This window comes from Ciona intestinalis, unplaced genomic scaffold (genome assembly GCF_000224145.3).
Source record: "Ciona intestinalis unplaced genomic scaffold, KH HT000114.2, whole genome shotgun sequence".
Lineage (NCBI taxonomy): Eukaryota > Metazoa > Chordata > Ascidiacea > Phlebobranchia > Cionidae > Ciona > Ciona intestinalis.
In genome coordinates this window covers 39,816-52,190 of record NW_004190436.2, presented here as the reverse complement: position 1 = coordinate 52,190, position 12,375 = coordinate 39,816, and the positions used below count along the sequence as shown (strand labels likewise).

Below are 12,375 nucleotides of genomic sequence, written 5' to 3'. Positions count from 1 at the left end.
ATGCTGTATAATATTTGGTATATGAAACATGTTCGAACATGCACATGTAAAAATATTCAAATTTGAATAAAAAGATTTAAAAGTTATCTGGTGGTAATGAGTCAACTCTGGCCTAATTCGTCTAAAAATACATTGTTTTTCAAAACAAAGACACCAATAATTGCAGTTAAATAAATAAGTCAAAACTGAAACATATTTACCATTTGTGCAATAAAGTCGGCAGGTATAAGGGATTCATTTGAAAGTTCAACAGTTTTAACAGAAGGAGTAAGAACTTCTGTTTGTCCCCAATTCATGGATTCAGGTGTTATGTGAACCACAGGCCCTTCTCCAATACAACTTATTAGAAGTGGCTGTAATGTGGATTATATGTAAGTCTTAAGTGGAAACATATTAAACTATCTATTTCAAACAGTTATACATTTACATTAAATCATGTAAAACAACGGAGGGAAAAGTTACTGAAATATTTAATTCCTAACCTTTTATAAACTACCATAAATGGGGTATAACTAAATATATCATTTATCGAAGACATAGATTTAAAACAGTCTATAAAAATTTAACTCTGATTTAATACAAAATATAATATATATATATATTTTTCTTGCGGCATTTAAAAAATATCCTGCATCGGAATCCTGTGTTTTGGCAATTGCATCGTAACCAAAGGTTATTAATGGCGTACTTGTTCTTGGGCAAGACAATTAACAGACATTGCCAAATTATAACTCTTGGGCTGTAGCAATCTGGGTGCGGGGTTAATGAGACCAAATTAGCCTAAAATTCTCATGGCATGTCACAATGTATGACCTCACCCACATAAAATAAAAAATATTTAAAAAACATACTAGAGGTGGTTCGGGACTTCCAAATATTGAGAAATAAGCAGTGACTTCTTGGTCATCAACATCTTGAGCTTGAATGAGGATTGGAACATTAACTTCTGAATGAGGTTCAATTAATCCTTTAGTTGCTGAGCTCCCATAAACCACTGTAGTCAATTCTTCACGAACCTGGAATAAAATTTTATGCTAAAAAGTTAAAATTTCAAAAAATAATTTTTTTAAATTAAAAAATGTTATGCGTTTTATTTTTTAAATAAACTGATGCAATGATATAATGACTGGCCTTATAATCAGTAACCAGGTTTGAGGATTGATACCACAACATTTTTGAACATGTCTTTAAATAAAACACATAATATTTATTGCTCCAACCCAGTGGCTTCTTAAAGGTTATCCAAATTGTCAGTCAAACCAAAAAAAGCGTAAGTAAAATATCGGATAGGTGTATAAAACAAAACACACGTGAACAGGAACAAATATTTGGAAACATAAAATTTATCTACGTAGTAAAATACCTTACTTGGGCTCAGCCTAACCTATTTGAAATTTAATCCAACAGTCAAAAAACATAGAAAGTGTATCTACATAAGGCCGACTCCCTCCATTGTACGGGTTGTGTCCTTACGCACACTTTTCTTCCAATTAGAACTTTAATATGTTTAATTAAATGTTATTTATTTAATTTTGACATTGTATCGTCTGTTGGGTGTAACGGTCACGCCTTTTATCCAAAACATTATTTCTTTCTTTTTTATCAACAAGCGTGTTTTATCAACTGTTGTTTTATCGTTACTACCCGTCTTTTCGCTTTTTGTCAACTCTCTTGTTCTTCGTTATCGTGACCGAAGAGACGAAATAAATTTCATTCATTCATACATTTACCTGAGGAACGAGATCGTATTTAGCAGCAAGGTCGGTATCGTTGACAAGTTTTGCTTTTAATTGGTAAGGATGGTTGATAAAACAACGACCAAAATCCAGGTGTGGTGTAAGTACCTGGAATAAACAAAGTAAATTATTTTCCCACATATGATAAAAAAGGATATTCAAGTAATAATACTAATGTAAATATTATTTGGCCTAGTAGAGAAAAACAGTATTACACCTGTATCTGTTGCACCACAGTCTTTAATAGTTTTTTATAATGATATAAACCAGATAACAATGTAACTATAATTTGGCCTAGCACATAACAATCAGTATCATACCTGTATATTTGGCACCACACTTTTTGCAGAAATAGGAAGAGATAAAATTTCCTTCCCAACCCCTTTAACATCGACAACAAGTTGACAATCGTATCTTTTCAATGTATTTGAACATAAAGTAACTTGAATACGAGCTTCACTTTGAGGGCGAATGGTTCCCTAAATTAATGGGAAGATTAAAAGTTAAAAACTGAAGTTCAGATATATTTAGACAGTTGTTTATCATCAAGATTTTTACATAACATGACTTTCAAGTATCATGGGTAATGATCAAATTTGGCCTAAATCTTAGAGACTCAAAAGAACCTCACTCATATGGAATAAAATAGGTCTCTTTACATTAGCAAAGATTAGAAAACTGCACAATAGCGAAAACAAAATTAGCAACAAATTAGCAGTGGCTAAAACACTCTTACCCAATTAAAAATCTATAAGCTTTAACATTGGTGTTTTTACCTGAACAGGTGTAATATCGAACTCTCGTGGGGAGTTAATTTTTGCCGAAGCACCGATTTCATTAAACAAGTTGTCTTCTAAACAACTTAAGCTTGAGATGCTTGGCTCACCTTTGCCATCGCCTGGTTGAAATACAGACATAAACAAATGAATGAATGTAACTTATTAACGCTTCCACGATTTTAAGTTACCAACTATGTAAACTCAATGTAGACTGTAGAAATGTGTTTAAGAGACATTACAGCAATTTTTCAAACCAAGTAGTCACTACTAGGTTTCCAATTACCAGACATACATAAAAACAGTTATCCACAAAGTTACACACACAAGGAAACTTGTAAGTAAGCAGAAGTGTGTAAAAATAAATTTCAGTGTTGTACCTAGCCAGATTATAAAAGAATAAATAGGTGACAATCTCTCATATGTAAGCGGCCTTATGAAGCCTATGTCATTATTAGAAGATATATATAATTTAAATTAGCATTTATAAGTCGGTGATTTTACTGGTACACATTAACCATACAGAGCAATGGAAAATTGAAGTAGTTGTTTTAACTTTAAATTTACCTGGTATTCTTAACACAAAGGTCATTGGAACGAGAGAAGTGTTGACCAATGTACAGATCTTTGTATGGTTGAAGCCATAAGAAACTGTTCCAAACCGAAGTCTGGGAACATCAAAGTGAAAAGTTGGTCCAATCACATTTCCTCTGCAAATATGAAAATGTTTAACACTCGATAACTTCAACACCCCAATTGGTTAAACTACCATCTGCACAATGCCATGTTTTTTTTTCATTTTTTTTGTTAATAAACAAGGCATTATCATTCAGTACTTTTAAAATGGTTTTGGCAGTGCAATCATTATATATTATTTAGCAGCCAATGTATTAGTTACGAAGAGGTATGCAATTTTCTGAAAAACAAAACTGGCAAATCGAATGTGTTTGACAGTGTAGCGATAATAGAGTGTTTTATGTTGCAACTATAAAAAGCACTTTAAAGTGGATCTGGAAAAACTGGTGTACAAATTGTCATTCGTGAGCTGAGTGTAGACCTACAATTGTTTTGTTTAAAAGTACCGTTTTCAAGTTATCGTCAGTAGGACTATCTGTAAACCAATTATAAAATTTGACTTTAGTTTCCCCTTAGCATGTATACATACAATAGTGTTTGACTCACTTAACAGTAAGTTTGATTTGGTCAGGTGAGCCATCAACACTGAAGGAGAAATCTTGTTGGAAAGAACCGAGGCGTTCGGACCTAAACGTAAACTCCAACGCTTGGTGACCACTAGGGAGCACTATTCCTTCAACGGGCTCGAAACGAAACTCGCTGAAGCGTGAAACAGAAGATTCTCGCTCAGGTACCAAGTTGAAAATAGCGTCAATATCCCCTTTGTTCACCAGTATCGCCTGAATACATGAATGTAACATACTTAATCCTCGAGTGGCCAGCAAACGACAGTCGTTAAAACACTGGTGTTCATACACCTTGTGCCAGCTTTGTTATGCTGTTACATACAATTGAAGTATTTACCCAATTATAATAATTGTGAACATTGATTCTAGATTATTCTGATTTCTAATGTGGTTTATGATGAAAGCACATTTTTGATCACAAATTATAAAATAAGTGTTGAGCATTCTAAATTTATTTCAACCTGATAGGTGTTTATATTCCCCATAAATAAAGCATGCAAAATTTACAATTACCTCATATGTGTGTGATGAACTTGCAAATACATTTCCAATATCAATAACATCAAATGATAAATGTAGCTTTGGTCCCATGCCACAACCTTTAACTTTTAATGGGAGTCTGGTTTCACGACCAGTTATATCACAGAAGATTGTTTGCTGGTAAGTTTTTGCTGCAGTTGGTTTGAAAACAATGGTGGCTTCTGCAGTTGAGTTGGGCCAGATGTCTCCTTCCTAGAGAAATAAATGAACCACAATATTCAATGCATTTAATGGCAAATTTAAATCTAGTTGAGCCAAATTAACAGACACAAATCACAGTGGTCAGCAAGCTAGCTTCAAAGTTTTACCAAGTGGGTACTAGATTCAATGCTGGATCCTACCACAGTCATACTTATACGCCTACTGTTGTATCAGAAACGACACTTCACAGTTATAGTATTATGCTGTCAATAAGTAATTGTACATCAAGTTAATACCAATTTAAAAGAAAATGCAGTCAAATGGAACTTTCGTAATGTTTAAAACAAATGAACCTTAAAGATGAGAAATAAATGTAATAGAACTGCTGTTTTACAAGAATAGAAAATGTCTTTTTAACTCACCAGAGGATAAAGTTTGAAGACATCATCATTGAAAAGAAGCGGGTCATCTTTGACGATGTTCCTCCTGTTATCAAAAGTCCTCGTGAGGATGGCAAGACGATCTCTCAGTGTTGGATCAACGATGCATTCCTCCAAGAATCTGTCCTGCTCCTGGTTTTCTTCCTCAGTGAGTTCGGAGCAAAATCTGGAAAATGTGATGATTATGTTTATTTTCATAACTTTGATAAAAACATAGACACCAAGCTAAATAATCTTTTTGGCTTTTTCAAAATTATTTTAGCTATACAAAAAAATTGTTGGTGTTTTATCAAAAAGGGTTTGGAGTTTAGACAATTATGCAAAATCTATTTTTTTAAACTCCTTTTTTGGTAACATTCCACTGCATGGCAAATAAAACGATGGATTAAAAAATGCATGTCAGTCCATTGCCAGAAGACCAGTTCTTAAAATATTTATTATGGACCTAGTTACAACTGCGACAGAAATTAACAATATTTTCAAGCTTACTTGTTTGCTATTGAGTTAACACAGCTGCATATCCAAAAAATTTGATGAATGTATTATTGGATAATACTGAGCTGACACAAAGTGGTTAACGATAAAAAAGAAGTAAATGAAAAGGAGCACAAAAACAAATGAATTATTCTGTTTACTTTTGTTTTTGCATTTCTTCATCTTCCAGAGTGGGGAATGGTGACCATTTATAATGTACGAGGACATTACTTCGGTTGTGGATGGTCACAGTTCGTTGGTTGGCCATAAATATAAATGTGTTGTCGATTCGTAGTGAATTCTTATCAAGTCTCACATTGCTGTCTGCTGATGCCCCATACAAAGCTACATGGACATCTTCACCTGAAAAGAAAGTGTGAGAAAGAGAAGTTCACTTTACATAAAAGGTTAAATAAGTGAATAAATCTAACTTATTGGGTTTTTGTTTCATACACTTCAGGCCCGCTTACAAGTTACCACATTCACATATGTAACTTTATGGGCGATTATTTTTTAGAGGTTACCTATTTATTTTACTTTTTTATGTATGACTGACAACTTCGACTAGCCATTAGTGACCACTGAGTTAGAGTAATTAATGTGAAGTATCTTGCTCAAAGACATACAGATGTTATTATAAGGCTCTTATATATGATATATTTAGTTTAGGTCATAAAATGAAAACTATTCCCAATTTTATAACTAAAAGACATATTATGTATTGTAACAGAAATAAATTAACCTGTGTTGTATCTTATGATCAAATCCTTTTGATGGTCTCCAACCTTCATTGCTTTAAACTCCACAGTTACCTGCATGCTGTCACCAACTGCCAGCAATCCTGATGAAGTTGACACTGAGAACGGTCTGTTGGGAAAATTATTAAAAATATTAGAAACATTGCAAAATTGGCAAAAATATTAAAAAACATTGCAAAATTATCAATAATATTGGAAAATATTGTAATTTTTTTAATAATATTGGAAAACATTTAAAATTCATGAAAACTATTATAAAACACTAGTACCAGTTTTCAAACCAGGGCAGGATATTAACAGAAAATGTTGTAGCTTGCAAAGTGTTATAAAACAGATTTTAAAATCGTTTCTACTGTTCTACACAGTAACACAACTACACCTATGTAATATATACCAAGGTTTCGTAATCAGTAGTCAGATTTATTAGAGATGGGACATAAACATACCTCTGACTCATGGTTTTGTTTGCTTTAGATAGATTGCTGTAAAATTGGTAAATAAAATAATGTATATTTTTCTGCTGCAGCCTAACTAGACTATTTTGTTTAAAATCTGTTTCTTTTTTGAGTTATTGCAATTTGTATTTGAATAAATTTTAACATTTTTCTTCTTTTATAGACACCAACAAAGTAGGGTTAGAAACAACAGTACAGGTACAGGCATAAGTGCAAAACAAAAAATAAAAACACTATTAAATCTACTTACGGATCAACTAAAAATGAACATTTTGCTTCTTTATTTCCTATATTTCGCACAAAGAGAACTTTCTGTGTGTTATGCTTGACTGGGCACACTCCAAAATTAACTTCATCTGGAAAGTCAAGAATCGCACGTGCTCCGATCCCAAAGACGGGTACAATAAATTTCTCGCGCTCAGTCATGCATATCAACTCATGATGGTAATCTTTTTTCATCTCAGGCGTGAATTGGATTTTAAAGATGGAGGCCATGCCAGGAGCAACCTTAAAAACATATAGGACGCTTTATTTAGAAACATGAATTTCAGCGATCTGTTCTATTATATTTCATGTGGAAAAACATGAAAGTTAAATATATATTCTCGCAAAGAACAAAAGAACGATAGTGCTTGCTTACTAGTTACCATGTAACTTGTGTGCAACTTTGTGAGTAATTGTTTTTCTGTATGCCCGACAATTTAGACAACCCATAATGGACAACTGGGTTGGAGAAATTGCTAAAAAGTAAGTTGTCAAAAGATGCAAATTGCTAAAAAAAGTTGTCAAAAGATGCATGCACATATCAGAATCGGTATCAGACTATCATTTGTGAGCTTCAAACTGGGTATCACTCAGTTATGGAGGACAATACTCTGTAGCTTTCCTTTAACATTAAATTATATTTTACCTTATGGCTGACATCATCAGGGCTGATGATTTTAAAGTAAGGTGAATCATTCTGAACAACTTTTACCAGTCGTGGAACCTTTAGGAAAATATTTCATTTTTCAAATAAACCAACATCAATATTAAATTATTTTTAATACTACTACTTGGCATACTTCTAGTACAGTGAAAGCCCTTGGGGTATATGAACGTTATCCAGGTATTACATAAAATAAACTCATATTTACCAATCAAACAAATGAACAGTAAATGAAAAAAGTTTTTTGTAATAAGTGGTGGGTGCAAAAACACATATGTTTTGAAAAACACATACGAGTGGAAAAATTTGTTACATAATGTTGTAGCTGAACTCTAACTTACTTTGTCATTATTCCTGACAAGCAAGGGAACCTCATAAGTTTGAAAAGGTTCAAAATTTTGAAAATAAATTTCAGATGGAAATGGTTGAAACATCGCTTCCTCAATATCAACATAAGAAACCTGGGATTTAAAACTAAAGTTATAACATTACTTAAAATTTAATGTTTTTAGGAATACATTAAGAAATATGATACTAATTAAAACAATAAAAAAAATAACAATAAAATTACTACCGCTGAAATAAACAACAAATTCATATGTATGTATGGAAAGTACTAAAAAGCAGTTAAAGTGGCGAAGGGCCGAAATAATAAAAAGACTGTTAAAGCTAGCATAGAGTGAACACATATTAAATTTTTAAAAACTTTTTTTTAAATGTAATTGAAAATAATGGGCATATTATAGGTATATAACATTTTAGCAGTTCACCAAAATCCAATTAGTTAAACTGGGTGGTTCAAATTAAGATTAGATTAAATTAATTTATTTGTGGTTAATATTTGATAAAATCAATTTACCTTCTGATGGGTTGTTTCAGACATGTCAAGTAATGCTACCACACGAGGCAGTCTCATCTCATGAGTGTCAGCAAGTTTTTGTTCGGTATTCATGTTCATTTCTCTCATGTACATTGAAGGTGTCATCTACATTGTTGAATTAATTAAAATGTGGAATAAAGTTTTATGTTTACTTTTCATTTTCCACTAGGTTACTGTGGTGTATAAGCAACATATTCTTTAGGATTTAACTTAGGCTTTATTGGTTTATACATTACCCATAAGTCAAATGGGCTGGTCTATCTCAACATACATTAAGTCATATATTTTTGAGCTAATGTTTTCTTGTTATTTAGTAAGGCATTAATATGCCAAGGGATGATTATCAATGTATAGATTTTTTTCCAAATCAGCCAAATTATAACAAATTTAAATCTTAGATTTTTTTCTAAATTAGCCAAATTATGACAAATTTTTAAAATTTAAAGAGGGTAAGCCCCAAACAACCCGCTTGATACATAAATTCTCACCCTTTGCTTTGGTAACTCTGTTGTTCTAATTAGTTTTGGGTTCCTGGGAGCTGTGACTTTGCTCTCAAACTTATTAAATATTTCATCACTGAGTTGACTGATGTTCTTGGTCACCATAAACCCAGTGGCACCAAGCCCTGGTTTCGCAGGACTTGGCATTTTGTGTCCTTGTTTAACCACTGTGCTTGAAAATTCAATCGCGTATGCTACTGAAGAATTAATCACACAAGCTAAAATATTATAAAGATAAAAGTTAACTCAAAGATAAATAAAAAAAGGCAAATTTAATTTTAGTAACGTTCTCAGCAACTAGATATATTGTTCTTTTATATATTAACAACAGTGCCGTCGAAAAAAATCAAAAACAAACTGAGTTTAACCACGTCTCCATGACAACCCATGTCTTCCTGCTGGCGCCCCTTGTGGTAAGTTATAGTTACCTTCGCGGGTATCAATGTTCCACCAAAACACGTAATAGGGTATTGATCAAACCAAAGTTGGATCAAACCATAGTTTAATAAAGAAGTTGTATTATTAAACTATGATCAAACCAATATAAGTTGTCTATGATCAAACTATATTCATCGTGACAATTATTTTGTTAAGGTTTGAATACAATTTGTTGTTTACTTCATTTGTAGTGGAGACAAAATGGACAAAGACTTACACTCGCAAATCAAAAACGTCAAGGGAATTTCACAGGAACAAGGAAGCACGTCGGCTTTTTTTCTGCATTTTAGGAAGGCATTGCTTATACTGCAACGATAATTAATTGATACTTCTATGACTTAACAATCCTGTAATCGGCAATCGCGACCTACCTCATACCCACTGTCAATCATTCGGTAGTATAATTACCACAGACATGGCAAAGCAATTAGATAACGCCGCGTCAGTTTTAAGTGATCGTAAGTAAGCTCTTTCAATTTAGCAGACCATGCAATGTAAGAACGTGGAAGCATATACCTAAGCAAGTCAAATTGTCCTACTAAGACCCTGAATCTTTCTGACCAAGCAATAATTCTTATACAGCATTAAATTTACTGTATTTTGGTTTTATCCATATAAGATCACACATACAAAAACTCTAAAACACAAAAATAAAAGAACCTAAATATTCCGTTATGGCAACTTACAGTATATACAAAAGAGTTAAACCCAAAATATTTTAAAACACAAATTTGCATAAACACCATTCTGGTGTTGACGTAGCACAATATAAATAATGGAACATTCAAATAATAACATTCAAATAATAATAAATAGACAAACAAATCAAACATTCATTGCATTCAAGCTATTATTATCCACGTTTTTATTACAGTGCATATTTTGAATGTGAACATTCCTAGAATGAGCTCTTGTGAACGTTTTATTGCAAACTTGACAAGAATATGGTTTTTCTTTGGTGTGTACCCTCATATGCCGTATCAAGTCAGAAGAAAAGGCACAAGCTTTGTTGCAAGTTGGACAATTATGAGAAATCATGCTGGAGTCACCAGTGTGTACAGGCTCATGCTTTTCTAAACTTTCCTTCTTTGAAAAAGCCATCCGACATGTTGAGCATTTGTAAGGCCTACGTTGTACATGTTGTTTTGTATGATCTTTAAATTTTTCCCCGTCAAAAAAGGAGCTCTTACATAACATACAAGTTAAAGGGTTACTAGGATCGTGCATTAACATATGAAACTTTAGACCTGAAGAGCGAGAAAAGACATCTCCACAAGCTTCACACTCATAGCATCCCCTGTTCCAATGAATAGGCATGTGTCGCACAACATCAGATGGTCTTGTGAAGTCTTTATCACAAACAGTGCATTTGTAAGGATTGTTTCTGTCATGGAGATTCATATGAGCAGCTAGAGTTCCAGACTGTGTATAAGATTTGTCACACAGCAAACATTTGAACATTTTCTCCTTCATATGAGTTGCTCTATGTGCAGAAAGATACTCGGTCCGTGCAAATGCTTTACCACATTGATGGCAAGTATGAGGCTTCTCATCGGAGTGAATTGTCATGTGTCGTTTCAGATTTCTTGAGGAGGATAGCCGGCTTTCACAAACTGTGCATTGGTATTCCTTCAAAGTCTGTTTAAAACTGTTTTGCTGATAAGTGAAACTACTTAGCAGCTGTTGAATTTGACTAAACGATTGTGGTACCTCTTCTTTTATAATTACATCATTTCTATGTTCATTATTGTTCATGCCTTCAAGATTATGCGTTACAGATGTCGTTGTCGGATCAATGCTGTTTAAATTTTTATCATCTTCAACAGATGTTTCCAAGGCATCCCTAGACTCTTGAAAAGATTCCCCAAATTTGCTTGTTAAATCTTCACCAGTTTTAGTAAGTAGGGTTCTTGTTTCTTTCAATGCTAAAGAAGTAATAAGTAAATATATAATAGGGTACATATTACGACTTTAAAAACATTGTTAGCAGACCAAAATTAAGGTATGGCATGGTAACCAAACCCCATTAACTACTGAGAAAAGCAGTAAAGTGATATTTGCAATTAATCTTTCAACTTGCTTACCACTGTATAGAGTTTGCTGTTTATTTTTTTATCATGTTTAATTTGACACCATAGTCAAATATTTTGGTTACCATGGTATTGTGATACGTCTCATGAATTAAACAAAAGTAAGATTCTTATGCCATATTCCCCAAATACTTTTTACCTAGCTTTAGTTAAAAACAAAGTACTTTGTTGTGTCATGGTTATCTGTTAGATATGCACCTTAATGCGTAGAGAAAATTTGTTTCTGTTTTTTTTTTTTATATTAAGGCTGTGCACCTTTGCTATCATTTTTAGTCACTTATTATAACAAAAAAATGGTCTGAATTGCAAGCTTATATGGTAGTGATACAGTATTATACGTAACATAAAGCTATTGTAACAACACCTGTGTTTCCTTCATTTTAAAGTCAATTTTCGACACAAATAACCAATATTTTTGCCAAAAAAATACACAGTGAGTATCAGGGAGGCCTAGGGGCCAAAAATTACTAATCAGTGAATGTGATTACCAGTACCAGCTAAAAGATTACACATGGAGCTATACAGAGAAGACGGAAAAAATTTTCCGCTAGGAGGCGATGACAAATTCGTTTCTCTATTTTATGGGGAGCAGTTAGTTTCACGGTTTATACACATAAGATATAAACCCCTAACCCCTAACCCCTAACCCCTAACCTCCCACTCCTAACCCCAAACTCGTCAAACAAAAAAAAAACTTGAAAAAAAAAGATAAAAAAAGTATTCCATTGTGCGGGACTCGAACCCGGTAAAAATGAAACAAAGAGAGTTTACGACCGCACGCAAACCGCTACACCACAGACTCGACGACAGTTAACACAACGAAAGAGCGTATATAACCGACCTAATGTGGGAAATATGTTCTTACTAGTGTTTTATGTATTTGGAAAGGTATTTTTATTATTTAATTAATTTGTTTTACACTTATTAACACTTTGTAGTGCTGTTTTGTTCGTTTTTTCGTATTTTTTAATTTTAAATAATTACCGCCTCTAGCGGAAAAATTTTTCCGTCTTCTTT

General features: G+C 33.0%; 2 protein-coding genes across 2 annotated transcripts in view; both read right to left on the bottom strand.

The window, feature by feature from the left end:
* LOC100183316 (hydrocephalus-inducing protein homolog) overlaps positions 1-12,375 on the bottom strand; it is a 77,797-nt gene that overhangs the window by 41,845 nt on the left and 23,577 nt on the right. The window contains exons 30-45 of the mRNA XM_026838775.1: positions 8,819-8,887; positions 8,310-8,435; positions 7,792-7,911; positions 7,433-7,510; positions 6,773-7,029; positions 6,052-6,176; positions 5,471-5,672; positions 4,818-5,001; positions 4,228-4,446; positions 3,695-3,927; positions 3,080-3,222; positions 2,513-2,634; positions 2,057-2,215; positions 1,731-1,844; positions 852-1,016; positions 201-353 (exon numbers count right to left, since the gene is read on the bottom strand). Of these exons, the coding sequence (XP_026694576.1) occupies positions 201-353; positions 852-1,016; positions 1,731-1,844; positions 2,057-2,215; positions 2,513-2,634; positions 3,080-3,222; positions 3,695-3,927; positions 4,228-4,446; positions 4,818-5,001; positions 5,471-5,672; positions 6,052-6,176; positions 6,773-7,029; positions 7,433-7,510; positions 7,792-7,911; positions 8,310-8,435; positions 8,819-8,887 (2,469 nt within the window). The remainder of the gene's footprint in view (positions 1-200; positions 354-851; positions 1,017-1,730; positions 1,845-2,056; positions 2,216-2,512; positions 2,635-3,079; positions 3,223-3,694; positions 3,928-4,227; positions 4,447-4,817; positions 5,002-5,470; positions 5,673-6,051; positions 6,177-6,772; positions 7,030-7,432; positions 7,511-7,791; positions 7,912-8,309; positions 8,436-8,818; positions 8,888-12,375) is intronic.
* zf(c2h2)-20 (zinc finger protein) lies at positions 9,854-11,193 on the bottom strand (the record flags this gene model as incomplete). Its single annotated transcript, NM_001078394.1, is given in 1 exon segment — positions 9,854-11,193. A coding segment is annotated over 1 exon segment (1,100 nt), but the record flags the coding sequence as incomplete, so codon positions are not given.